The following is a 26,923-nucleotide window of genomic DNA, read 5'->3' on the forward strand; positions in this document are numbered from 1 at the left end:
AATTAAATAGAATACATAAATTAATGAATGAATGACTAATATAAATAATATACAAATATATATATATGTAGCATTACCAGCATTACCTATTTAAAAAAGGTATTAGTGAAAATAGTTTATTTTATTGTTTTATATTATATTATATACAAAAGTATGTTGCATCATCAGCAATACATTATGGGATCTACTTAAGTTTTCTTAAACTGTTATTTTGAAATAAATAATAATATATAAATAATTGAAATAAATAGGTGCAAACTTGTAATTTGAAATAAATAAATAAATTTGGATACTTTCTGCTAACCTGACTCACACACACACACACACACACACACACACACACACAAAAAAAAAAAAAATATATATATATATATATATATATATATATATATATATATATATATATATATATATGTATGTATGTATAAATATATGTATTAATATGTTATGTTAAGTTTATATTTAAAAATGTATTATTTAAAATATTTTAAAAAATTTAACTGTAAAATATATGTAAACAAGTAAATATAATACATAAATTAATGAATTATATATATATATATATATATATATATATATATATATATATATATGTATCATGTAGCATTATCAGCGATTTATTATTTAAAAATGTATTATTTAAATTTATTTAAAACTTAAAAATTTGTATAAATAAATAAAATAATTGAATAAAATGAATGAATGAATAAATAAATTATATTATATTTATTATATTATATTATATTATATTATATTATTATATTATATTATATTATATTATATTATATTATATTATATTATATTATATTATATTATATTATATTATATTATATTATATTATATTATATTATATTATGTAGCATTACCAGCAATACATGGGATTGGGATATGGGATCTGCTTAAGTTTTCTGCTAACCTGACACACACACACAAAAAAAATGTAAGTGTTATTTTGAAATATTTATCAATTAAATAAATAGGTACATATTTCAATTTGTAATTTTATATAAATAAATAAATACATTTTTTATACTTTCTGCTAACCTAACTCACTCAAATGTATATATCCATTGCGGAACTCTTCTAACTTGACACAAGCTGTCTGTTTGCTTATAATAAAGCAAATGAGAATGTATTTTTCCTTTGAAGCTTACATTTGTCTTCTTTTTCTTGTTCTTGTCTTTTCAGAAATGCTGGAATCCAGTAATCTAGTGACTTTCATTGGATTGGCAAACAGTTCAGGTTACGACACGTTCCAGATGGATGAGGAGAGGGGACGATTACTGGTTGGTGCGGAGGATCACGTCTTCTCTTTTGATCTGGTCAACATCAACAGAGACGTCAAACAGGTGACAGACCACACTATTATGAGCCATTCAGGTTGCATGTTCTTTGAAGAAAAAAATGTCTTCATATTCCAATTAAGTTGTCAAAATCTTCTAAGAACAGCTATTCTTTTCGGCTGATGTCACTTAGGCTGCACAGGGTGTTAATCATGAGCTAAATTTTGCATTTTAGCAAACTTGCATTCAGCGTGATATGCAAGTCCATTTTTCATGATCAAATCAAACTGCGCCCTACATTTTTCACGTCGAATGTTCTGCTTAGCTTGGAAATATGTCACATTTCAGCAGTAAAATACATTGTGAATGGTAATTCATGCCGTTTCCCTCAGTCTACTTTTAGCAAGAATGATCGGTGAGGGATTTTATGGAGTGTGTCAGAGAAACCCAGGGTCATCAGAGACGTCCATCTCACTCTTATTAGCTACACAACCCAGATCCGCGTTCACTCTTTCCTTCTTTCCATCTGCCCATTTGATCTCAGCCTGCCTTCCTCTGTTTTTCATTCCCTGATCATATCTGCAGAGTAATGCTTCTCTTTCTTTGTCTCTCAATCACCCTTTCTTTCTCTCTCTGGATTCCATTACTTTGATTTCCCTTTTCTTTTCATGCTTTTATTCTTTCTTTGTCCTCGAGGCAGTAGACCATTTGCTTTATATTCGATCCTCGCAAGGGTTAAAGCTGGCTTTTATTGAACACTCACACAAACATGCATACTTCAGCAATGGCATCGTTTATAGATAAGAACTTGGCAAATTATCGTAATTAGCCAAATTGCTTTCACAGACAGAATACCTAGCAGATCTTAAAGTTAGATAACAGCGAATAAAAAACGCTTTGTAGGCCTATGCATGTGCGATTGTCTCTCGTGCTCCCTGGATAAGACCAATGGTAGTTTTTATCCTCTTTCTTCATCGTCATCACAGATGGAAGTGGCAGAAGGACGGCAGGCAGCAGTCGTTGATTATTTTACAGCCAGGTTTCATGCCGAGCGCCTTAGTCAGTCATTTGCAGTTCATTGTGTTCGCTCTGCGCACATTCTCACACCTTCTCTCTTTCCTTGTTTTATAGATCGCCTGGCCCGCCACACCTTCCAAACGCGATGAATGCAAGTGGGCTGGAAAAGACCTTGGGGTAAGTTTGAGGTGACAAGCAAACTAACTTTTAAATCAAAACTGCATCCAACTACAGAAATCTTTTGGATATATTTAGAATATATGACTCACTTCAGAAAGAAAGTAATACTTTTGAAAGAAATTCATACTTTTATTCAGCAAGGACACATAAAGGACTTTTTATCTCACAATTCTGACTTTTTCTTAAAATTGCAAGTTTACATTTCGCAATTCAGATTTTTTTTTCTCTCAATTGTGTGATACAAACTTTTGCGAGATATAAACACCCAGTTCACCAAGTCAGTATTGTGCGATATAAACTCACAATTGCCAGAAAAAAAATTCTCAGAAATGCGAGATGTAAACTTACAATTGTGACTTTTTTCTCAAAATTACGAGATATAAACTCAGAATTCGGATTTTTTCCCCTCAGAATTGCAAGTTTATATCTTGCAATTTTGACTTTTTTTTCTCAGAATTGTGAGTTTATATCTATTTAAAAGCAATTTAAGTTAAGTCAGAATAGCGGAATATAAACTCGCAATAGCTAGAAATAAAGTCAGTATTGTGAGTTTATATCTCAATTGGAGGATATGTACTCTCAATCGTGAGTTATAAAGTCAAAATAGAGGAATATAAACTCACAATTGCAAGAAATAAAGTCAGAATTGCAAGTTTATGCCTTAATTGGATGATATAAACTCTCAATTTTGAGTTATTAAGTCAGAATAGACAAATATAAACTCACAATTGTGAGGAGTAAAGTCAGAATTGCAAGTTTATATCTCAGTTGGATGATACAAACTCACAATTGTGAATTATAAAGTCAGTATACCGGAAAATAAACTCGAAAAAAAGTCGAATTGCTTTTTCCTAAAATTGCGTTATATATTTAGAATTGCGAGATATAAACTCAGTTCTGAGAAAAATAGTCAGTTGCAAGATATAAACTCGCAGTTCTGAGAAAAAGTCACAATTATGAGTTCTAATTTTATTTCTCAAAATTGCTTGTTTATATCTTACAATTTTTAGTTTTTTACTTGCAATCGTGAGTTTATATAACAAAATTGACTTTATAACTCACAAGTGCAAGTTTATATAACACAGTTCTGAGTTTAAATCTCGCAATTCTGACTTTATTTGTCAGAACTGTGCGTTTGTATTACACAAGTCAGAATTACGAGATATAAACTAGTATTTATGAGAAAAAAGTCAGTACTGTAAGATAATAATTACCTTTTGTATTTTATTCTGTGGCAGAAATGGGCTTCCATAGATTTTTAAGTAAAAATTATTTCTACTAAATGTTTTTCAAGTGCAGCTAGAACCAATACACTGATCTGAAAAATTATTAAGAGCTTTTTTAATCTCTAAAGCACCATTAACATGGTTCTTGATGGTTTTCTAAAGCACCACGGACATGAAAAATGATTCATGATAAGAAAAGTACCTAAAGAACCTTTACTATATGTGTATGTGTGACCTGCATTACTCAGGCCGGGTGTTGCTTGTGCACTTTGGCTTGATTGATCACGGTTGCCGTTAGCAATGGAGTTTTGCTGGTGCACGCGCTCTTCTGTTCCTCTTGAGAGTTTATATTCTGTGTTTGGATCCAGTAACCCTTGGCCCTTGTGTAAAACAGAAATGGTTTATTTATCAACCCAGCTCTCGCTCCCTCTGTATGTGTGTGCGTTGTATCTGATGGTAATTTCACGGCTGGGTTCCCGCTGAGATGGGGGGCAGAAGGGGAGCAGGATTATTACAGATAACTCACAAGACCTACACCCTTAAATAAAGTCACCTGATATTGCAAAGAAGTGCATGAATCACATGTTTACCACATACATCCATAGCTTTTGGTACTGACTGTGAAGGGTTTATTTGCCGTTACATACACACAAATTCACCAGCTCAGAATAATGGCGTTTGCGTGCTGTGAAAATGTTTGTTCTGGAGACAAAGTTGTTGAAAGCTGCTAGCGAGCAAGCATGAATGCTTGATTAGGGTATTACCAGCGCATTTCCCTCTCCGCAACCATAAATCTCTTCATTCTCACATTTGGCTTGGCCAGCCGAGGCAATAACAAGCCCAGAACGACAGCTGGTACAACTGCCTCGCTGCTCGGTCGAAACTCTGGGTGATTCATGTGAGATGAGGGTTAAATATCTCAGCAGCACACTTCATAACTGTCCATTCAGATCTTAATACTATATATTTACAGTAAATACAGAATTCACAAAGAATCAGTGAGATTCAAGGACAGTGAAACACTGTTAAAAATATATTGAGTGTGGATTATTATATTCCTGGCTACTAGTTGCTGTAGTTGACAACTTTATACTGTCTAACAATATGTATTGAATCACAATTATTAGCTATGTTAAAGGAGAAGTTCACTTCCAGAACAAAAATGTGCAGATAATTTACTCACCTCCTTGTCAGCCAAGATGTTCATGTCTTTCTTTCTTCAGCTGATAAGAAATTATGTTTATTAGTAGAACATTTTAGGATTTCTCTCCATATAGTGGACTTCTATGGTGCCCATGAGTTTGAACTCCCAAAATGCAGTTTAAATGTAGCTTTAAAGGGCTCTAAATGATCCCAGTTGAGGAAAAAGTGTCTTATCTAGTGAAACTATATACTTTTTAACCTCAAATGCTTGTCTTGTCTAGCTCTGTCGAACTCTGTGTATTTCGGTTTAATACAGTTAAGGGTATGTCGAAAAACTTCCATCTTATTTTCTTCTCCAACTTCAAAATCGTCCTACATCGCTGCAGAAGTACAGACCCAGTGTTTACAAAGTAAACGTGCAAAGATCATCAAACACCTGATGTATAAATCTCAATTTTTTGAGATTTATACATCATCTGAAAGCTGAATAAATAAGCATTCCATTGATGTTAGGACCGGTTATTTGACCGAGATACAACTATTTGAAAATCTGCAATCTAAGGGTGCAAAAAAATCTAAATATTGAGAAAAAGCTGTCCAAATGAAGTTCTTAGCAGTGCATATTACTAATCAAATATCTTCATGGAACATGATCTTTACTTAACATCCCTAATGATTTTTGGCATAAAAGAAAAATCTATAATTTTGACCCATACAATGTATTGTTAGCTATTGTTACAAATATACCCATGCTACTTATGACTGGTTTTGTGATCTAAGGTCACATTTATATATTATGTGAACATACGTTTTTATTTTGGATGTGATTAATCATGATTAATCAATTTGACTGCACTAAGATAAATGTGAAGTATTCTTATTCAAATTGAAGTCAGTCACTGAAGTTGTTCTTTTTCATTTAACACACTTCCTCCAATGACACTGGCTGCAAGAAGATTAATTAAAAGGCAAAAAGGTCCCAGCCGAAGGGAGCACAAATCACTATAATGAAGCTATTTTCATCATCTAATGACACAGTGCAACATGGCTATTTTAAAATAATCTGTTCTTTTATAAAGACATTAAACATAGCTTGCATTGATGTTGCACTAAAGTTCAGAATAATTTAATTTATGTCGGTAATATATTTTAAATGTACCAGGCTGATGCGGGCGAATCTACAGTAGCTGCACTTTTTAAAAACTCTGCATTGGTTTTGACATTGACAAGCCCTATACTGTTATTATCTTTTCATGACTTCACTCATGTGTGAATGAAATTAGTCACTAGTGTGTTGTTAGTATTGCACGTAATTACAGATGTGTCTAAATCGTAATCCTCAACACTCTTTGCTTATCTTATTTGAAAGGGTATCATATATCTCTCACTCTTATGAAGGTACACTCACTTTTCTGCATCACAGCTTTGGCCGCTTCTTTATGGACCTTGAAGATAAAACAGCAGGGTTATATGTGTCTAATTACACAGTAGTTACACTGTCATTACAGTACACCACCCAGTTATTACAACTTGAGGTTTGTATACATAGTAAACTCCGAAGAGTGCCAGTTCAGCCACCTCTCTCTCACGTGAACACCACACTTGGCTCTATCGGAGCAGGCTAGGGCTTTAAAAACAATAGCGGCTATGGGAAATTTAAAACATTTGGTCTGGTACAAAAAGAGATGCATTTTATAGCACACGTGGAATGATTATGTTAGAAATACACACATTTCCTTTAGCTTGGAAAAGCCATTCATTGACACACTAAAGTGCCTTTGTGTGGGTTGACCAAGATGGGTCACACATATGTGTGAGGAAACAATCCGATTGGCTGCTGTATGGCAGTTGCAGGTGTTTCAGGTCACTGGATTTGTAAGAAAACTGAACATGTTGCCAGAAAATCTCAGCTCTATACAAGCATTTATTATCTGCTTTGAATAGCTTGTACAAACTGAACTGAACTGGATGTAATCAAGGGAAACAGGCCTGCATTTATCTATTCTTCTGTTTGGCTTTCTTCACACACACACACACACACACACACACACACACACACACACACACACACACACACACACACACACATATGCTTGTGCTGAATAAGCGTGTGTGTGTGTCTCTTTGTGGTAAAAATACACACAGAAATAATGGCAACACCCTTTCCTGTGCTCTTAAATGACAACTCGCGTTCAGACGGCACACATCGGGCCGAGACCATCAGTGTTTACACAGATGGACCTGCTTTATTTTCTCAATAGCTGTGGAAAGGTGTGTGCCTGCGCATAGGTGTGTGTTTGTTCGTGCAGTGTGTTGGTTTATTATTGTTGAACCTGGTCCTCGCATATCTTGCAAATGAAAGGGAGTTAAAGAGCATTCATTCACATGAAACAATTCACTCATCGACTCTCGCCAACTCACTCAGATGGCCTTAAGACATGTGCTATACATTTAGCTTTCATCAAAACCAGACACACATAGACTTTCAGCGCTAATGAGAGTTGGCTGACAGGATATTGAGATGGATAAAACAGGTGGGGATCGTCGTCACTCAACCAGCAGGAACCCGAAGGCATTTTAATGGCACTAAAAGGTTAAATATTAGGCTTACATAGACTTTAAATGTCTCATTTACCTGTGTATTACAGATTTTGTGTCAATTTAGAAGTGTTCTCAAAATGTATGCGTAGTATTTCATCATGAATTATAAATGTAGATGCATAACTGCATTAGAGGAGTTATACAAAGCCAGAGAGTGTGAAAGTGATGAATTATGATATGTACAAACTGTTTTCACATTTTTGCAAGATAATAGAAATAGTCCTGATAGTTTACTCACCCCAATGCCATCCAGAATGTTCATGTCTTACGTTCTTCAGTCGAAAAGAAATTAAGGTTTTTGAGTAAAACATTCCAGGATTTTTCTCCATATAGTGGACTTCAATGGGAACCAATAGGTTGAAGGTCCAAATTTTCTTTAAAGGTCTCTACACAATCCCAGCCAAGGGATAAGGGTCTTATCTAGTGAAACGATCTGTATACTTTTTAACCACAAATTCTTGTCTTGCACTAGCTCTGCGGTTCACATCTGCAATTTCACGCATTACGTAGCCACATTGGAAAGGTCAGGCATGGTTCCCTGCTGAAAAAAAAAAAACAGCTAAAACCAGCCTAGGCTGGTCTTAGTTGGTTTAATCTGGAGGTAGTTGGTTTTAGCTGGTCAGGCTGGCCAGGCTGGGAGACCACCAGCTAAGACCATCCTGGCCAGGCTGGGAAAGTGGCCAAAACCCCTTTAAAACCAGCCTGCTGACCAGCTAAAACCAGCCAACCAGCCTAGTTTTTTTCAGCAGGGTTAGTTGTTCATCCTTGAACTTCAGTTCAGAAAGGTAGGGTAGGATGAAAAACTCCATCTCATTTTCTCTTCGAAATTCAAAATCATCCAACATCGTTGTTTTACCTTTTTTTTTTTTTTTTTGTAAAGAGCAATTGACTTTCTTTTTTTTGCATGTTTGCTTTGTAGATACTTGTTCGGTACTTCTGCTTACGTCACGTGTGACCTTTCTAACATGACTATGTAGTCAAGGTAGTGCAAGACGAGCATTTGTGGTTAAAAAGTATATCAGTTTTATCAGAATTATTTTTATAAAATGACCAAATTATTTCACTAGATAAGACCCTTATTCCTCAGCTGGGATTGTGTAGAGCCCTTTGAAGCTAAATTGACCTACACCTTCAACCCTATTGAACTCCTGGAAACTACTGAAAATCCTGGAAGGTTTTTCTGAAAAACTTTATTTCTTTTCAGCTAAAGAAAGACATGAACATCTTGGATGACATTGGCATGAGTAAATTATTACTCACTATCTAATGTTGTATATTATACAGTATCTTCTTAACAGGCATGTTTGATATTATCTGGTTGGTTAACAGAATTGTTTATGTTGTCTTTTTCAGAAAGAATGCTCAAACTTTGTGCGAGTGCTGCAGCCATATAACCAGACGCATATTTACATATGTGGCACCGGAGCTTTCCATCCTGTCTGTTCTTACCTGGAGATAGGCAAGCGAGCAGAGGTACACAACCCATACACACACACTCACTCCAATTCAGTCTCAGTAAAGCAATGGCACTAAAACTTACTCATGCGCTCAGGCGCATACATATCTGCAAGGCACATTCGCCAAATACATTTAAAGGAATGAAAAGGAAATTAATGGTGGCTATCTGCTGCTAACGTCTACCCTGTTAACAATTTCGGCCCAGTGAAGTAGAAAATGAGAGCGTCACAAAGCAGCGAGTGTGTTATTTAGAAGTGCCTCGACTGTGGGAAATGAGATGGCCTTTACATGGTGAAAAATGTCAGTGAATTTCACGATTTGATCCATGCAAATTAATCATGGCCTGAGCGTGCTGAACATAATAGAAGATAACTTAAGTGCTTTTGTTTTGCTGTGAGTTTAGAGAATCCAAATCTAAAGTAGGTTTTTATGAAAAAATGTGTCTTTCGGCTACTTTTTTTTTCTTGAACAAGATCCTAATGCCACTTTTTGACATTCACCTCTCCATTACCTCATCCGTTTACTATTCATGCCTTGCTGTGGTTGGCTAATTCATTATCCCTTTCCTCAGGACAACATCTTCAGACTGGATGCCAACTACTTTGAGAATGGACGTGGGAAAAGTCCCTATGATCCAAAGATGCAGTCCTCATCCCTCCTGATTGGTGAGTTAGTCTCTTGGCTGCTGGGACGGTGTTGTTTTTGTTTTAAAAGATTTAGAATCTGTTAACTGTGGTCTAATTGGAGATTTTATGCTCTTATTTATTTTTAGACGGAGAACTGTATTCTGGAACATCAGCAGACTTCATGGGACGAGACTTCGCCATCTTTCGAACACTTGGGGCACATCATCCAATCAGAACTGAGCAGCATGATTCTAGATGGCTAAATGGTAAAAATGCTGTATTCTGAATAACTTAAGGCTAGTTATTGAATATACAAACTATTTGTGAATTTTTTGGGCAAAACATTTATGCTGATAGGGAAATAGTCTGAGTGAGTCACTGAATCATCCATTGCCCTAAATTGTTCAGTGAGTGAGTCTTTATGAGTGAGTCATTGAATCATTCATTTAATTAATTTTTAATCATTTCAGGAATTAATCAAGTGAGTCTTTTTGAGGGGTCACTTTATGATCACTGAATAATTTGTTCAACAAATTTGTTAAAAAATTCTGAAACAAATTAAGTACCTGTTTTTACATGTGAATGACTGAATCACTCATTCAATCAATTTGTTTAGCAACACTGATTCATTCAGGAATGAATCAAGTGACTGTCAGATTCAGAATCAGATTACTGTCTTTATGAGTGAGTCACTGAATCATTTATTCAACCAATTTGTTCACTGATTCATTCTGGAGCGAATCAAGTGACTTTATGAGGGGATCACTGAATCATTCGTTTAACAATTTTTTTTAAATCATTCAGAAATAAATCAAGTAGGCTACCTGTCTTAATGAGTGAGTGACTGAATCATTAATTCAACCATTTTTTTCATAAACACTGATTAATTCAGGAACGAATCAAGTCTTTATGAGGGTATCACTGAATCATTTGTTCAACAAGTTTGTTAAAAAAATTGTTTAGAAGCAAATCAAGTACCCGTCTTAACAAGTGGGTCACTGAATAATTCATTCAACCAATTTGTTCAGAAACACTGATTCATTCAGTAACTAATCAAGTGACTGTCTTTATGAGGTGGTCACTGAATCATTCGTTCAACAGATTTGTTAAAAAAAATTGTTTAGAAGCTAAATCAAGTACCTGTCTTAATGAGTGAGTCACTGAATCATTAACTCAATCCATTTGTTCAAAAACACTGATTCATTCAGAAACAAATTAAGTGACTGTCTTTATGAGAGAGTCACTGAATCATTTAACTGATTTGTTCAAAAAGGCTGATTTATTGACCAATGAAACACCACTATTGTGTTGTTTGGAGAAGCACAACAGTGCTTCTGCTTCGTACTGCTTCGATATGCGATATTAATCATTCTGCCCACTCCTAGTTGAAATATTGTCTCAGTCTGCATTTTTGAGAAGTTTTGAAAGACCCTGAATATGTGTTTGCGTATGTCTCTCCATGTGTTTTTATAGACCCTTTATGATTTTCATCCTAGCACTCAATTTTTAAAGCTGCCTGCTGAAATCATCACACAGTATATGTTACTTTGCTAAGCATGCCTCTGCCAAGAGCAAATGTGTGAAATAAATGTAAATTTATGGGTTTTCTTTTGTGTGCACAAGTTTATGTCCCTTCATGTGAGTGTGTATGTGCCCATATCTGTGCAAGAGAAAGAAAGAGCCTCTTTGTGAACGTCTGCAGGAGAGATTAGCCCGGCCGGGGTGTTGAGTGTTTCCTCTAACATCCCGCCTGCATTTTTGCAGACTTATGGAACACAAAAGGTCAATATCAAGATAGGAGAGTCGGTCAGTGTTTTCCCATGAAGTTAATCCTGTCTCAGCTGTTGCTGCGAGTGGCTCTCGTTTCAGTCCTCACACAGGGTCAGCATCCACGCCATCAATACCCTCCTATATTCGCGAGCAAAGGTGCTTTTGAAAACGCTCATCTCACCTTAATCCTCGCCGTCTGTTACCACGGATACATCGGACGTTAGTTCTATTTCACCCGCTCTGAAAGCTGTCTCTCTCGTACAAAAGAGCCAGTGTCGTTTGGAGGATTAGTCACATGGATATTCCATCAAGCCTTATCAATAGAAACACGGGCCTCTCGCTATCTTCAGACAATGCAGCCGATGGCTGTTGATGGTTATTCTTCCCGCACTTCAAAGAGGATCAGCCTTTGCAAAGCAAACATTCGAAAGTTTGGAGGCTGGAACGAGTTTAATGTCTTTGGGAAACAGTCGGTGTATTGAATGACATGGGCGGCACTGTTTCATTGGCGTCTCTGCGGACACATACACACTCACAGTGCATGAACGGAGTCGCTCTTTGGTAAATGTTCGTTCCGCTGTTTAAGCTTCACATCCTGTTGGGTCTGTTGGGCCGTAATGCAGCACTGCATGTCGCTTTATGCGTGTGCCGCCCACGTGGGTGGGGGACGTGTTACATTTCGTTTCTGCAAGAGAGAGCGGTCACGGCTGGGTAAGAGTGATCCTCTGTAACTGGCGATACTGAGGTCTTGGCTCATTTCGGAATAGCTAAAAGGGATTCAATGAAGTGTGCAATCATTTCTGTGGGTTTGAACCTCCCAAAATGCTGATTGAAACATCTCAATTTCTTTCAATTTCTCAATTTCTCTTCTTGTGGAAATTGAAGTTCTGATGCATTGTGTGTGTGTATTCCAGACCCCAGGTTTCTAGGAATACACCTGATCCCAGAAAGCGATAATCCTGAAGATGACAAGATCTTCCTGTTCTTCAAAGAAAATGCCATGGATGGTGAACATACAGGCAAAGCTACTATCTCCAGGATAGGACAACTGTGTAAGGTATCATCACTAACATAAATCATGCACACTGGTGCATAGTGTTCCATAGAGTCTGTATTCAGAGCTTTTCAGTGAACATGTGATTCATCTATTTGCATTTTCTCCAGAATGACATGGGTGGACATAGGAGTCTTGTGAATAAATGGACAACCTTCTTGAAAGCCAAACTGACTTGCTCGGTTCCCGGCCTCAGTGGCATAGACACACATTTTGATGAACTGCGTAAGTATATGAACATAATTATAAACCCAGAAATGCATACTTAAATGAAAATGCATGAAGCAGTTAAGGGGTTACCACTGGAAATCATTTCTGCTCATCCCTCAAGCTGCAAAAAAACATGCCAGTTCATGGGGCAGACTTGAAATAATTGGTCCATAAAGTTCTGTTGCAACATTCAAGATGCTGGTAATAGAGTTTAAGCTGTATTTATCTACTTTTAATAACTCCAAATGTTTCTTTATTTACTTGCAGAGGATGTGTTTCTGATGAGTGCTAAAGACCCAAAGAATCCAGTGATCTACGCTGTGTTTACTACATCCAGGTACAGACATACTTAAAATACATATAATTAACCATATTAAATGTTTTATAAGGCATTACCTTCCTCCTTTTCTTTTCTTTTCTTTTCTTTTCTTTTCTTTCCTATATTCTTTGTTTTTCCTTCCTTTTCCCTCTTTCCCTTCCTTCTTTCCTTCCTTTATTTCTGTTTCTTTCCTTTCTTTTTCTTTTCTTTCCTTTCCTATTGTTTCCTTTCTTCCTTGCTTATTTTCTTCATTCCTTTTCCCCTTTTCCTTCTTTCTTTTATTCCTTCCTTCCTTCCTCCCTCCTTAATTTCCATGTTCTCTTCCTTTCCTTTCCTTTCCTTTCCTTTCCTTTCCTTTCCTTTCCTACCCATATTCTTCCTTTTCTGAAATTTCTCTCCATTCCTTCCTTTATTTCCTCTCCATTTCTTTTTTTATTTTGCTTATTTTCTTCCTTGATTCCTTTTCCTCTTTTTTCCTTTCCTTTCCTTTCCTTTCCTTTCCTTTCCTTTCCTTTCCTTTCCTTTCCTTTCCTACCTATATTCAGTTTTCTTTCCTTGTCTGCCTTTTCCCTTTCTTCCTTCCCTTCTTCTTTCTTTCCTTCCTTTCCTTTCCTTTCCTTTCCTTTCCTTTCCTTTCCTTTCCTTTCCTTTCCTTTCCTTTCCTTTCCTCTCCTTCCTTTCTTTTTTCATTTCTATTCTTTCTTTTGCTTTTCTTTCCTCATTCCTTTTGCCTTTCCCTTTTCATTTCTTCTTACCTTACTCATTTAATTTCTGTTCCTTTCCTTCTTCTTATGTACTTTTCTCTTCCTTTTCTGCCTTTTACCTTCTTTCCTTAATTTCTCACCTTCCTTTTTTGCTTATTTTCTTCCTTCATCCCTTTTCCCTTTACCTTTTCCTTCCTTCCTTTATAATTTATGTTCCTTCCCTTTAATTTACTTTCCTACTTATACTTTTTTCCTTCCTTTTCTGCATTTTCCCTTCCTTTCTTTTAAATTTTTTTGCTTATTTTCTTCCTTCCTTCCTTCTTTCGTTGCGCCCTTCTTTCCTTCTTCCCTCCCTCCTAAATTGATGTTTCCTTTCCTTCCTTCCTTTTCTTACCTTCTTTTCTTTTTTCCTTTCTTTTGCTTATTTTCTTCCTTTTCCCCTTTCCTTTTTCTTTCCTTCCTTCATTACTCATTAATTGCCTTTCCTTTCCTGTATTTTGTTCTTCTTTTCTGCATTTTCCACTACCTTTCTTCCTTTCCTCCATTTCTGTTACTTTCCTTTCTTTTTCTTTATCCCTTCCTTCCTTTTTTCCTTCTTTTCTCTCTTTTTCCTATCCTTTCATCCCTATCATTTCTCTTCTTTTTTATGAGATGGCAGTGATTTTGTGATGTGTGATATGTTTGGCCCTTTAGAAGCTTTGCAGTGCAGTAATCTGGTTAGACTCAGACAGGCGCTTCACATCGCTGCACTCTGGATGGGAATTTCCTCCTTATCCTGGTCTCTGTCCTCTCTTACCTGTTTCCTTATTCAGCTTTGGCTCACCGCAGCTCAGAGGAAATATGATTAAGGTGGTAATCTGAATCTCACTCCCCAACCAGACACCCTCTTCTCTGGGCCTTGCTGGCGAGGAGCAGAGGGTTGGGGAGGGGTGAAGGCAGTAACAAAAGCAGATAAACGATGTTCAAAAGAAGAAAAGACTTTTAAGATGATGGATGAGCACACTGTGTGTGTACGGAGGTGTGCGTACATGTAAACACAAGATGAGGAAGAGGACAAACATATCACGATTAATCACTGTCAAAAAGCGAGAGAGGCGAAAGCGGCAGTCGTCCAAACGGTGCACATCCTGTTCATGTGTTTCCCACCTCACTGGTTTCCTAATGTATGCAGGGAAAACAACACTCGAAAATTCAATTACGGGCTTTAAAGAATTAGACTGCTTTAATTGCTTTTCTAAGTGCCCCGTTTCTGAGATGAATAGAAGTGCATTCGAGGGACTTGCTTTTAATATTGCCACTTAATGAGGCCTGAACGCTGGGGTGATGGATCAGTATTTTATCTCTCGCTTTATCTGGGTATGTGTGTTCAAGTGTGTAAGCACATGTATGTGTGTGTGCATTTTTATGTCTGGGACCCTGACTGAGTGATGGCGAATTAGTTTATTCATGTGCCCTGTGGTTAATTGATTTTCTCGCTAATTAACATTTTACAAATGCTATGGGCTGATCACCACAGCGTGTTTGGTCTCATGGCTGTTTAGGGGAAATAAGTGCTTGGATACACACATGTACACTGCAATACAAATGCTAATTTTATACATCAGCTAACACATTAAAGTAAACATGAAATCTAAATCAACCCTATTAACTTTCTTAATGTAAAAACTCAGATGACGTTGCCAAGCCAAAAAATTCATACATTTGTCCTGCCCAAATTGTTCTTGTTAAATTAACATAATTTAAATGCATTGAAACGGATCATTTACTTTTTGATATAAACACTTCTGGAAATGTACACAAAATGTCAAAATATTTTGTGTTCTATCAATGATTCAACCTCCATTCTCCGCTCTTTTTTCCTCAGTAATATCTTCCGTGGATCCGCTATATGCATGTATAGTATGGCAGACATCCGAAGGGTATTTCTAGGTCCATATGCCCACAGGGACGGGCCAAACTACCAGTGGGTTCCCTTCCAGGGCAGAGTGCCATACCCCCGTCCTGGCACAGTGAGTACTGGCCAATATATCTGGCATTAACACAAACCTGACAAACTACAGCTTCATATCTGTGCACTTTTGTTCAAATAAATGATTGCATTTATTGCATTATTCTTCCAAAAAGTAAAATACTGTTATTTATTATGCTGTTAGCACATACATTGCATTCATTTAAATGCATACTGAACAAAAGCCACACAACATTATTCAGAGTGCAACATTGAAACCTGAACCTGTGCATTAATGAGAATGTTTAACCTTTAATTTCCCCTTTTTTTACCCACCATAGTGTCCCAGCAAAACGTTCGGAGGCTTTGATTCCACCAAAGACCTTCCTGATGATGTAATCACGTTTGCACGCTTGCACCCTGCCATGTATAACCCCGTGCAACCCATGGGTGGGAAGCCCATCGTGGTGCGCACAAACGTGGAGTACCAGTTCACTCAGCTGGTGGTGGATCGCGTGGAAGCTGAGGACGGCCAGTACGATGTCATGTTCATCGGCACAGGTTAGTAAAACCAACCAGCACGTCAGCACAGAAACAAAACAAAGGGATAGTTAAACCAAAAAAGAACATTCTGACATTAATTACTCACCCTCATGTCATTCCAAACCTGTAAGACCTTCATTGTCAGAACACAAATTCAGATGAAATTCGAGAGCTTTTTGACCCTGCATAGACAGCAATGCAACTACCACATTCAAGGCCCAGAAAGGTGGTGAGGATATTGTTAAAATAGTCCATGTGATATCAGTGGTGGTTCAAGCTGAATTTTATGAAGCTATGGGAATACTTTTTGTGCTTAAAGAAAACAAAAACTTTGTCAACGCACAACAAAGACTGACACGGAAGAGAGAAAAAGTTGTTTTTGTTTTCTCATAGCTGCATAAAATTAAGGTTAAAAGCAGCAAAATTGCAAGGCCCTATGACTTTTCCCATTGTTTGTGATTTATTGGATAAGAATATTGATTTTATTTACTTAAATATTTAGTTCTAGAAGTCACATTTTTAAAATTTCCACATATATCCATGTTTTCTAAGACTGTGGGAAATTATGGTTCTTCAATGAAAAACAATTGTTTTGTGGGTCATAAAAATAAGGAATATTTTGATTTTAATTTGTTCTGGTTTATGTAATGGTTGCTTTGTCTTATTTTAAAGGGATAGTTCACCCAAAAATGCAAATTACCCCATGATTTACTCACCCTCAACCCATCCTAGGTGTACAGATATGACTTTCTTCTTTCAGACGAATGCAATTAGAGTTATATTTAAAAAATGTCCTGGCTCTTCCAAGCTTTATAATGGTGAATGACTGTCAAGATCTTAAAGCCCAAAAATTTGCATCCATCCATCATAAAAAGTACTCCACACGACTAGGTTTTTATTATTATTTTATTATTACATATTACTAATCAAAAATTAAGTTCTGATATATTTACGGTAAGAAAATTTACAAAATATCTTTATGGAACATGATCTTAATGTCACAATGATTTTTGGCATAAAAGAAAAATTGATAATTCAAATTAACTAAGTGTTCCATGAAGATATTTAGTAAATTTCCTACTGTAAATATATCAAAATGTAATTTTTGATTAGTAATATGCACTGCTAAGAACTTCATTTGGACAACTTTAAAGGCGATTTTCTCAATATATATATATATATATATATATATATATATTCCAGATTTTCAAATAGTTGTATCTCGGCCAAATATTGTTCTATTTAACAAACCATGCATCAAAAAAAAAAAAAATTCAGCTTTCAGATGATGTATAAATCTCAATTTCGAAAAATTTACCCGTATGACTGGTTTTGTGGTCCAGGGTCACAAATGTGCAAAATGTGCAAAGAAAAAAAAAACTGTTCACACACAGAAAGTGAACTGTTTCATTAAAAATGGTTCAAAAACCTTCTTTTAGAACATTAAAAATGTACATTTTTATGCACACAAGAAAAAATACTATTAGTTGCAAAGTTACAATTACTAAGAAATATTATACAAATAATCAGTATTAACAAATTCTGTTTTAAACCAGATTTAGGAACTGTGCTGAAGGTGGTGACCATTCCCAGGGAAAGCTGGCATGATCTGGAGGAAGTGGTGCTGGAAGAGATGACGGTGTTCAGGGTATGAGCGCCAACTGTTCGTTACCCAGAGAGCTGTGCGTTTCTGCTTGCTATTGGAATCGAAATCCTCCAACTATAATTTTCACCTTAGTACATTTAATTGCTCCCCCATAAATCTGTCTGCACAGCCACAGCATGTCATCAAACAAATATCCTCGGATCTTAAAATGAGATTAAACTTGTTCTGTTTTCCCTTCTAGGAGCCAACACCTATTACTGCCATGGAGCTCTCCACTAAACAAGTACGTCTGCTTGATATTACTCTTCACCAGCCATTAGCAGAGAGCAAACCGTGTCCTAATAGACTTATATGTTCATCTGTCAACAGCAACAGCTGTACCTCGGGTCAGATTTAGGGATTTCCCAGATGCCCCTGCACCGCTGCGAGGTCTACGGGAAGGCCTGTGCAGAGTGCTGCCTAGCAAGAGATCCGTATTGTGCCTGGGATGGGACAGAGTGCTCTCGATATTTTCCAACTGCTAAGAGGTAAGTACATATTTGATGAGGATTTAACATTTTGGTAGTTCTATTTTAGTATCTGGATAGACATTAATTACTCTCACTCATGTTGTTCCAAACCTGTGTGGCTTTCTTTCTTCCGTGGAAGACAAAAGAAAATATTCTGAATTGCTGTTTTTGTCCATTGGAGGTATTTTGGACCCCATTGACTTTCATTGTATGGTCAATGACATATTAACACAAATTATGGCACCATATTCACTGTTCAGGTGTTTAGTGCCATACAAATTCTGCATCTCAACACACATGCGTCGACAAGCACAAACACCTGGATCCAAGTATTTCAGGCTGCTTTTAAACACACTATAAACACATGCTCACAATATGCCACGTACCCGCTGTTAACACACACACGCACACACTCTGCATGCTTTGCCAGCTACACCTTCACAGAGGAAGAAGAGGGCCATGGCTTTGGTCTTGACACACCCTTATGGTCCACAGCACTAGGATGGTCCACGCCACTCCAAATATTTTCAGTGTGCCTAAAATGCAAAACAGACGCCTTTACCGCACCTCCCGCACGTGCCGAGACAGCCAGAGTCGAGGAATGTATGTGTGTGTGTGTGTGTGTGTGTGCACGCCTTAGCAAAACATGTTATAGAAATGAGGAGACACAGAAAGCTATGCGCTGAAATACAAGAACAGAACAGGAAACGAAAAAAAAAATGACAAAGAGGCTGTTTCAAACATGGGGATCTCAGCAAGTTGTCATATTTCACTTATCGTTCCCAAAGATCGACTGCAGCTACAACCATTCTTCGCACCAGGTCCTGAATGTTTTCAGTCAGCCAAAGGAAATCTGCTCAGTCTTTCAGTACACTTGTGAATGGATAAGAGTGCCGGCCTTGGCAAAGTCCCTGGTCCATGTTAGCATTTAAGAGGTGAAGCTGCTCTCTTAAAGTGGAACAAAACTGTTGTAAACACTCTGATGGAAACTGAAAGAACCTTTTAGCTGAGAATGAAGTGAAGATGTTTGAAAGTTCTAAGGTTTTGAATTCGATGATAAACATCTTGACAAAACAAAGGGTACTGTTATGTCAAGCACACGTACATGGCCTTCCTTAATGCACCTGAAGGTGTAATGTTTAATTTTTATACAAATTCTGTACAATTGTTTTAATTATTGGTTTAAGCTGGAGGAATTACACATTATTTTTAAATCCGTAGTATTTATGGCAGTACAGTGCAATGTAGCCGTTTGATTGAAACAACAGTGCCCTCTAGTGGCTTGAGTGTTGTAGTATTGCAAATACTAAACTCCTGAGACAGTTTTAGCGTTTTAGAAGACGCAAAGATCTAAATTACATCAAGTGTCTAATCCAGCTTTTTGTATTTAATAGGAGAACGAGACGACAGGACATCAGAAATGGGGATCCTCTTTCGCAGTGCTCTGATCTGCACCACAATGGTAAGGATAGTCACATACCTTTATTTCTGATTAGGCATAATGAATAAGTTCATAAGCCCAAACCAATATGAGGAAGCACAGTTGTTGAAAATGCTTAAAAAATGCCCTATGATTTTCTATAACACAGCAAGGACCTTCATTACACACCTTCTGTACCCATGTCATCCAAGATGTTCATGTCTTTCATTCAAGTCGAATAGAAATGAGGGCTTTTGGGGAAAACATTCCAAGATTTTTCTCCATATGGTGTACTTCAATGGGGATCAACAGGTTGAAGGTCCAAATTGCAGTTTCAATGCAGCTTCAAAGAGCTCTACAAGATCCCAGCTCTTGGAATAAGGGGGTTATCTAGCAAAACGATTGGCCAATTTGTAACCAAAATAAAAATGTATATACTTTGTAACCACAAATGCTCATCATGCAAAATCTTTGACTTTGAAGATCATGTGTAGTTTGTTCTTTGTCTGTGCACTTTGGTTCAAATAGGTAGAGTTGGGCGAAAAATCATCCGAAATTGTTGTTTTACCTTTTTTGTAAAGGGCAATTGACTTTCTTTGCACATTCGCTTTGTAAACACTTGGTCTGTACTTCTGCCTACATCATGCGTGACCTATCCAAGTTGAGCATTTATGGTTAAAAAGTATATAAACTTTTATTTTTTTTAGAAAATGGCTGATCATTTCGCTAGATAAGAACCTTATTCCTCAGCTGGGTTCATGTAAAGTCCTTTGAACCTGCATTGAAACTGCAATTTGGACCATCAACCTGTTGGTCCCCATTGAAGTCCACTATATGGAGAAAAATCCTGGAATGTTTCCTCAAAATCCTTTCCTCAAATATCTTTTCGCCTGGAGATAGAAAGGCATGAACATCCTGGATGATATGGGGATGAGTACATTTTCTGCAAGTGAACTAATCCTTTAAATCAGCATGACTGAACATTTGAGAACAATCGATGCACTATAATCTTTCATTTGTGTAGGCGCCACTGATACACCAATCTATTTCAGTACTCTGGGCATTACTGAGCATTACCTCCTTGTGTGTGTGTTAGATGATCTGGAAGGATACAGCAGTGTGGAGGAGAGAAGTGTGTATGGCGTAGAGAACAGCAGCATGTTTTTGGAATGCAGCCCGAAGTCTCAGAGAGCTCTAATCTACTGGCAGCTACAGAGGCCCAATGATGAGCGTAAACATGAGGTACACACACACACACAAACTCAATAAATAAGATTGGTCAGCAAGACATGCACTTGAAGGGATAGTTCACCCAAAAATTAAAATTCTTTCAATAATTACTCACCCTCATGTCGGTCCAAACCTGTAAGACTTTTGTTCATCTTCAGAACACAAATTAAAATATTTTTGACCCTGCATAGACAGCAGTGCAACTACTAGTAAGGACATCAGTAAAAAAGTCCATGTGACATCAGTGGTTCAACCCTAATGTTATGATGCTACGAGAATGTTTCACTTGCATTGCTGTCTATAATGCAGTCAGAAAGCTCTCGGATTTCATCACAAATATCTAAGATAAACAACGGTCTTACGGTATTGGAACAACAAGGTGAGTGAGTAATTAATGACAGAATTTTTCTTTTTGGGTGACATGATTCCATTGTGATCAAAATCCATGCTGAAGCATTATTGCAAAGAATATAAATGAGTGTACAACCGTTTTTCTCAGTTCTCTTGCCGTGGTCAGTTTCCAAATTCTTCACCCATTAGATCAATTGGCTGTCCTAATGGTTTTAACAGTCTAACACTGTGTTGAATTCATTTAAAGGTTACTGCTGTTCTGTCTAATCTATCCAATGTAGCAGTATTTTTTATGAAAACAGAAAAAAACTTTACAAAGGTCATAAACTTTGCCAAACACACATGGAATCACATCAGTCTTCCATTGGTTGGCCAAACAGATAGCACTGCCCCCAAACTCACACTATTGGTTAAACCAGTGTTGCGATGTTGCATTGGCTGATATATAGATCTGGAAGCTGAATAAATAAGCTGATTTATGGTTTGTTAGGATAGGACATTATTTGGCTTAGATACAACTGTTTGATCATCTGAAATATGAGGGTGCAAAAAAATCTAAATATTGAGAAAATCGCCTTTAAATTTGTCCAAGTTAAGTTCTTAGCAATACATATTTCTAATCAAAAATTACGTTTTGATATATTTATGTTAGGAAATTTAATAAATGTTTAAATAACGTCAACTAATGACTGTTCAAAAGGATTTTTAGAAAGAATTTAATACTTTTAATTAACAAGAATGCTTTAAATTGATCAAAAGTTAAAGACTTTTACATTTACTATTACTGCTGTTTTACTGTATTTTTGATCAAATAAATGCAGCCTTGGTAAGCAAAAGAGATTTTAAAACCATTAACAAAACTTTCAAACAGTAGTGTATATACAAAATTAAATAAAAATCATAATAATATCTCAAACATATTTCTTTATGGATACATTTGTGAACCTGGACCACAAAACCAGTTTTAAGTAGCACAGGTATATTTGTAGCAATAGCCAAAAATACATTGTATGGGTCAAAATGATCGATTTTTCTTTTTTGCCAAAAATCATTAGGTTATTAAGTAAAGATCATGGTCCATGAATATATATTTGTAGAGTCTCCTATTGCAAATATAGCAAAACTTAATATTTTATTTGTAATATGCATCGCTAAGAACTTCATTTGGACAACTTTAAAGGCGATTTTCTCAATATTTTGATGTTTTTGCACTTGAGATTCCAGATTTTCAAATAGTTGTATCTCGGCCAAATATTGTCCTATCCTAACAACAGATGATGTATAAATCTCTATTTCACAAAATTGACCCTTATGCCTGGTTTTATAGTTAAATAGGTAAATACTTAACAGTAATACAAAATGACACTTTACAACTGTATTGTAATTAGCACTAAGTAACAGTTGCTGTTTTGTAGAGAAGGTGAATGTAATTACTAGTAAATTAAGGTCTTTTTTTAAACAGGATATGACATAATGACCCCCTTTACCACCCACCATCACACATACACCAGCTGTGTTTCTCTTTCAGATATGATCAGGCAAAAAATAGTGCTAAAGTAACACCTCACCCCAGACGGTCATTATGTTAATATAATAATGGTCAAATTTCAGCCTTCCTGCTGTGTAAGAAAATCCCCCAACTGTGCTGGAGTTTTCCTTGCACCCCAGATGTAACCTCAGCATTTACGTTCTAGCCTGGGACCACTTTTGAGCTCAAAATCTATGAAGAAGTGTTAACAAACTCAATCTGTTTTTCCTCATGTCAGATTGTGATTGATGAAAGGCTGAGCCTTACTGGCCAAGGTTTGCTGATCCGAAGTCTAACCCAGGCTGATTCAGGAGTGTACCACTGCCATGCCGTCGAGCACGGTTTCATCCAGCCCCTGCGGCGTATTAATCTCCAGGTCATCCCATCTCAGCGCGTGGGCGAGCTGCTGCTTCGGTCGAGCGCCAACGATAAAGATCCCTCCCCCAAACACAAACTCTGGTACCGGGATTTCATGAGCCTCCTTGAGCATCCAGATCTCAACAGCGTAGATGAGTTCTGCGAGCGAGTTTGGAAGCGTGAGAAGAAGCCGAAGGGAAAGAAAACCCCTAAAGTCAATCCCATAGCCGGCGTAGGTACAAAAACAGATAAGACCCTTCAAACAACAGCTCAGAGTTTGCAGAACCCAACGCAGAGAGCGCAAAACACACCTAAAGTGCCGAACAACCCAGCAGTTCAAATTCTCCCTAAGTCGGGTTTGCAAAAAAGTCAAGTCCCGGGAGGTACCGTGAGCACCGAGAGCCAAAGCATCAAACCGGATACTCAAAGCATGCAGAAGGTCCAAAATGCTCCCGAGAGCCAAAGAGCACAGCCGAACCAGGGAAAAAGAGGAACCCAGACTTCACAAAGAGGACCTCCTAATACGGCCAAGTGGAAACAGCTTCAGGAGAACAAGAGGGGGCGCAACCGCAGGACCCACGAACAGCAGAGACCACCGCGCAGTGTGTGAGATACATAAACACTTGTAAACATCTACATCAGTCACTCATACAACAGACAAACGTGCAGTGCGGCCATAATCGATAGCACAAAACTCAAAAACGGTGAGCTCAACTGGAACCCCGCTCATGTCACTTGTTCACCAGGGAAAGCACATTGACTTTGTTGTTTTGGTGTGACAGCAAAGACCTTTTACACTACTAGTGTTACAGATCCAACGTCATACGTGTGATGTTTTCATCAAAGGACGCGAGATGGTCGTTTGCCAAAAACCTTTGCGATAGTGCCAATGGAAAAAGAAGAAGAAACTCTTTAGTCAAAGAGACATGGTGGAGTGATTTAGGCACCTGGAAAACTGGAAGCCAGTTGCTTAGATTTGTAAAGACTGTAATATATAAGCAAGCATTGTACTGTACATAGAACAACACTAAGTAATTATGGACACAACTGGTCAAAGGTGAAATTAAGGCATGCCTTAGTAACAGCTTGTCTAACCTCTGATCCTCAGAAGCGTTTTGATGTTCGTGTTAATTATGTTTCAGATAATCAAGTGGGCCTGACTGACTAAAAAAAGAAGTCAATAACTGTGGTGACCATTTCTGCCAAAATTTCGGTTTCCAATACAACGTGCATGAGTTGAATGAATAAGCTCTTCCAAGCCGGTCGGAGTATCTGCGGATTACAGCGTATAGATGAACGTCTTCTGAAAGATGTTTTAGATATTTCCATAATGTCTGTAGTGTATTTCTAAATTATTATTATTACTCATATTTCATACGTTCGCATCATTAATTTGCTAAATCAGTCTATGTTAGGCTGAATGCTGAGCGACCCTAGTATATGTACATATATATACAGCAGAACACCACTTGATTATTTATTGCTGGTTATTGTTTATTGTTTCAAAGGGTTGCATTTATTTTTGATATTTTTTCTATTCAGTTGTAAACGTGGCTAATAGGCCATGATTCACATAGACGGACCAATTATTTGATTCTCGTTGAGCGTTTGCAGACCTGTATTCTTTTAAATCGATTTTACATGCTTATTCTTTTTTTCCTCTGTCTTAAGCTTATCTTTAGGTCTTGTTTTAACTTCACACAAAATATAAATCATCTCCAATGATTAGCTGTGAATCTCCCTAAAAAAGTGTGTGGGTTAGGTCCGATTAGATGCCGTGGAGAACACACTGCATGTGAATTCTGCCTTTCTTTTTATCGTCAGTGTGTCGTGCGAGAGGTCATTTCTGTGCCATGCGAGATGTGAATATTTTTGCCATTTGCATCTAGACATACCCTGTCCCTTTTTATGTATTATAGGTCTATAGTCTTTTCACACATACAGGATCCCCCCATCATTCGGCAAAATTTTCATTTCAATGCAATACAGAGGTATATCCACCAGATGGCACTCTCATCCACTCCCTGCCCCAGATGGAGTTGATTTGGAGCTGGCTGGTGCAACGAGGGAGGCGAAGGGAGCTGTCAGTTATGTAAAATTGGTGTTTCTGGCATGCATTTGGTTGTCTAAATAAATATTTCCTCTATAATTTCAGGGTGGTCGTGGGTGGATTATTTGTATATTTCTTTGATGTGTTTTTGGCAGCATTTGGAGGACACATGTAGACTATCTATCGGTGAGAGGTGAAGATATTACATAATGTAGTTTACTGTCTCTTATTTGAAATAATTACTCAAGGAGCCAATTATTTGGCATTGGCAATTTTCAAAAGGTATCTGATCTTGGAGTAGTGCAGATGTCTACTTTGTGATAAAAAAAATCTGCTTTTGTTGCAGCAAATTACAGGTGCTTTTAATTTCAGCAACATATGTTTTCCTAAAATACCTGTTGCCTGATGGAAGCTAGATTATTCCAAGATGGACTTGACCTTTGCGAAGTGTCTCATATATGCCCATGAGAAAGTGATTGGAGATGAAAAAAATATAACCAATGTATGCCAACATGCATTGTATTCACGAGTTGTCACCAAACGGCCATATTGGCGGCACTGAACATAAACAATGCCACTGAACTGAACAAAGCGTGCATATTTTCCTGATTATTGCTGCTGAAAATGTCCAATTATTGTCATGTTTTGGGCTGTACTAATCGGTCAGACCAGGAAAAACATTTGGATTACTATAGCTCCCAAAAGTTATAACAAATCAAGCAGAAGAGTGCAAAAAACTGCACTTTTCTTTGCCAAACTGAACCAGGATTTCCAGGGCAAGAATCTTGACAACATTTGTGTTTGTTCTTATTATTTCCGGTCAGGTAGGTAAAATATTAGGTTAATATCTTAATTAATACTTCTTGCATGTATCATACCACCTATTAACTTTAGTTTGTCAAACCATTGCACCATTTCCATCTTACTAGTCCTTCTCTATATAATTTAGCAGCTTCCACGCTCGTTTTCCATAGTTTAGACAGCATAAATTAGCACGACAACGTATTGTGTAGTACATTAAGCCTGCAATCTAAGCTAATATTTACATACGGGTAACTGACCAAACGGTGATGGTGAAAGATTTAGCGGCATGTTTTGCTTGTTTATTTTTGTCTTACTTGATAAATATAAGCTAATATCTAAATATATCATCTTTAAAAATCCGTTTTTATAAAGTATCCATAATTACTTGGCAATATTTTCACATTTTCCAAAACTATTGAGCTAGCACTGCAATATATTGAGTTTTGAGATTGTTTAATAAACCGTTTTATGAAGCTATTGATTCAGCTGATTCGCAGATTGAAAAAGCTTAACTTCTATCATCCAAATTAAACTTTTTGTGGCCGAAACGGCTTTCTAACCACTGTAGGCTGTCAAAGCATATCATAAAGCTACCATTTTGTAGCGTGATGGCGTTTGTTTGCATACAGCCGGAAGCTCGGCCCTCTCGATGCCAAATTAGGAGAAGTGGGCGGAGCAAAACCTCTTGACGCGCGCCAGGTTTAAATGTACGGAAGCTGAACGAATGAAGCTGATGTTTTCTGTAAATAAAGACTTACATTTCGGTTTGTTCATAACATAACGCTTTCATATGACTTTAGAAGAGGTTAAATATAGCGGACTACTTTCATGACACGTTGTGGAGCTTGACAGCCGCAGTTACAAGGAAGAGCAGCCTGGTCGTAAGTTTAGAGTGACTATTTAGAGGAAATGTGCCCATTGTTTGTTAGAAATTGTGACTGTTGTGAAATAAAAATACAGCATACAAACAAAACACAAATAAGACA

General features: G+C 37.1%; 1 protein-coding gene across 1 annotated transcript; it reads left to right on the top strand.

The window, feature by feature from the left end:
* Positions 1-1,187: 1,187 nt before the first annotated feature.
* On the top strand, positions 1,188-25,232 carry LOC141333612 (semaphorin-3aa-like). Its single transcript, XM_073838664.1, has 16 exons — positions 1,188-1,349; positions 2,415-2,477; positions 8,804-8,923; positions 9,480-9,573; positions 9,681-9,800; positions 12,219-12,361; positions 12,469-12,583; positions 12,836-12,905; positions 15,456-15,600; positions 15,881-16,100; positions 17,639-17,730; positions 17,930-17,971; positions 18,058-18,215; positions 19,592-19,659; positions 20,714-20,859; positions 22,965-25,232. Exons 1-16 carry the CDS (start codon positions 1,191-1,193, stop codon positions 23,691-23,693), a joined length of 2,484 nt encoding a protein of 827 aa, XP_073694765.1. The 5' UTR covers positions 1,188-1,190; the 3' UTR covers positions 23,694-25,232.
* The last annotated feature ends 1,691 nt before the right edge of the window (positions 25,233-26,923 follow it).

Source organism: Garra rufa, chromosome 4, assembly GCF_049309525.1.
Source record: "Garra rufa chromosome 4, GarRuf1.0, whole genome shotgun sequence".
Classification (NCBI taxonomy): domain Eukaryota; kingdom Metazoa; phylum Chordata; class Actinopteri; order Cypriniformes; family Cyprinidae; genus Garra; species Garra rufa.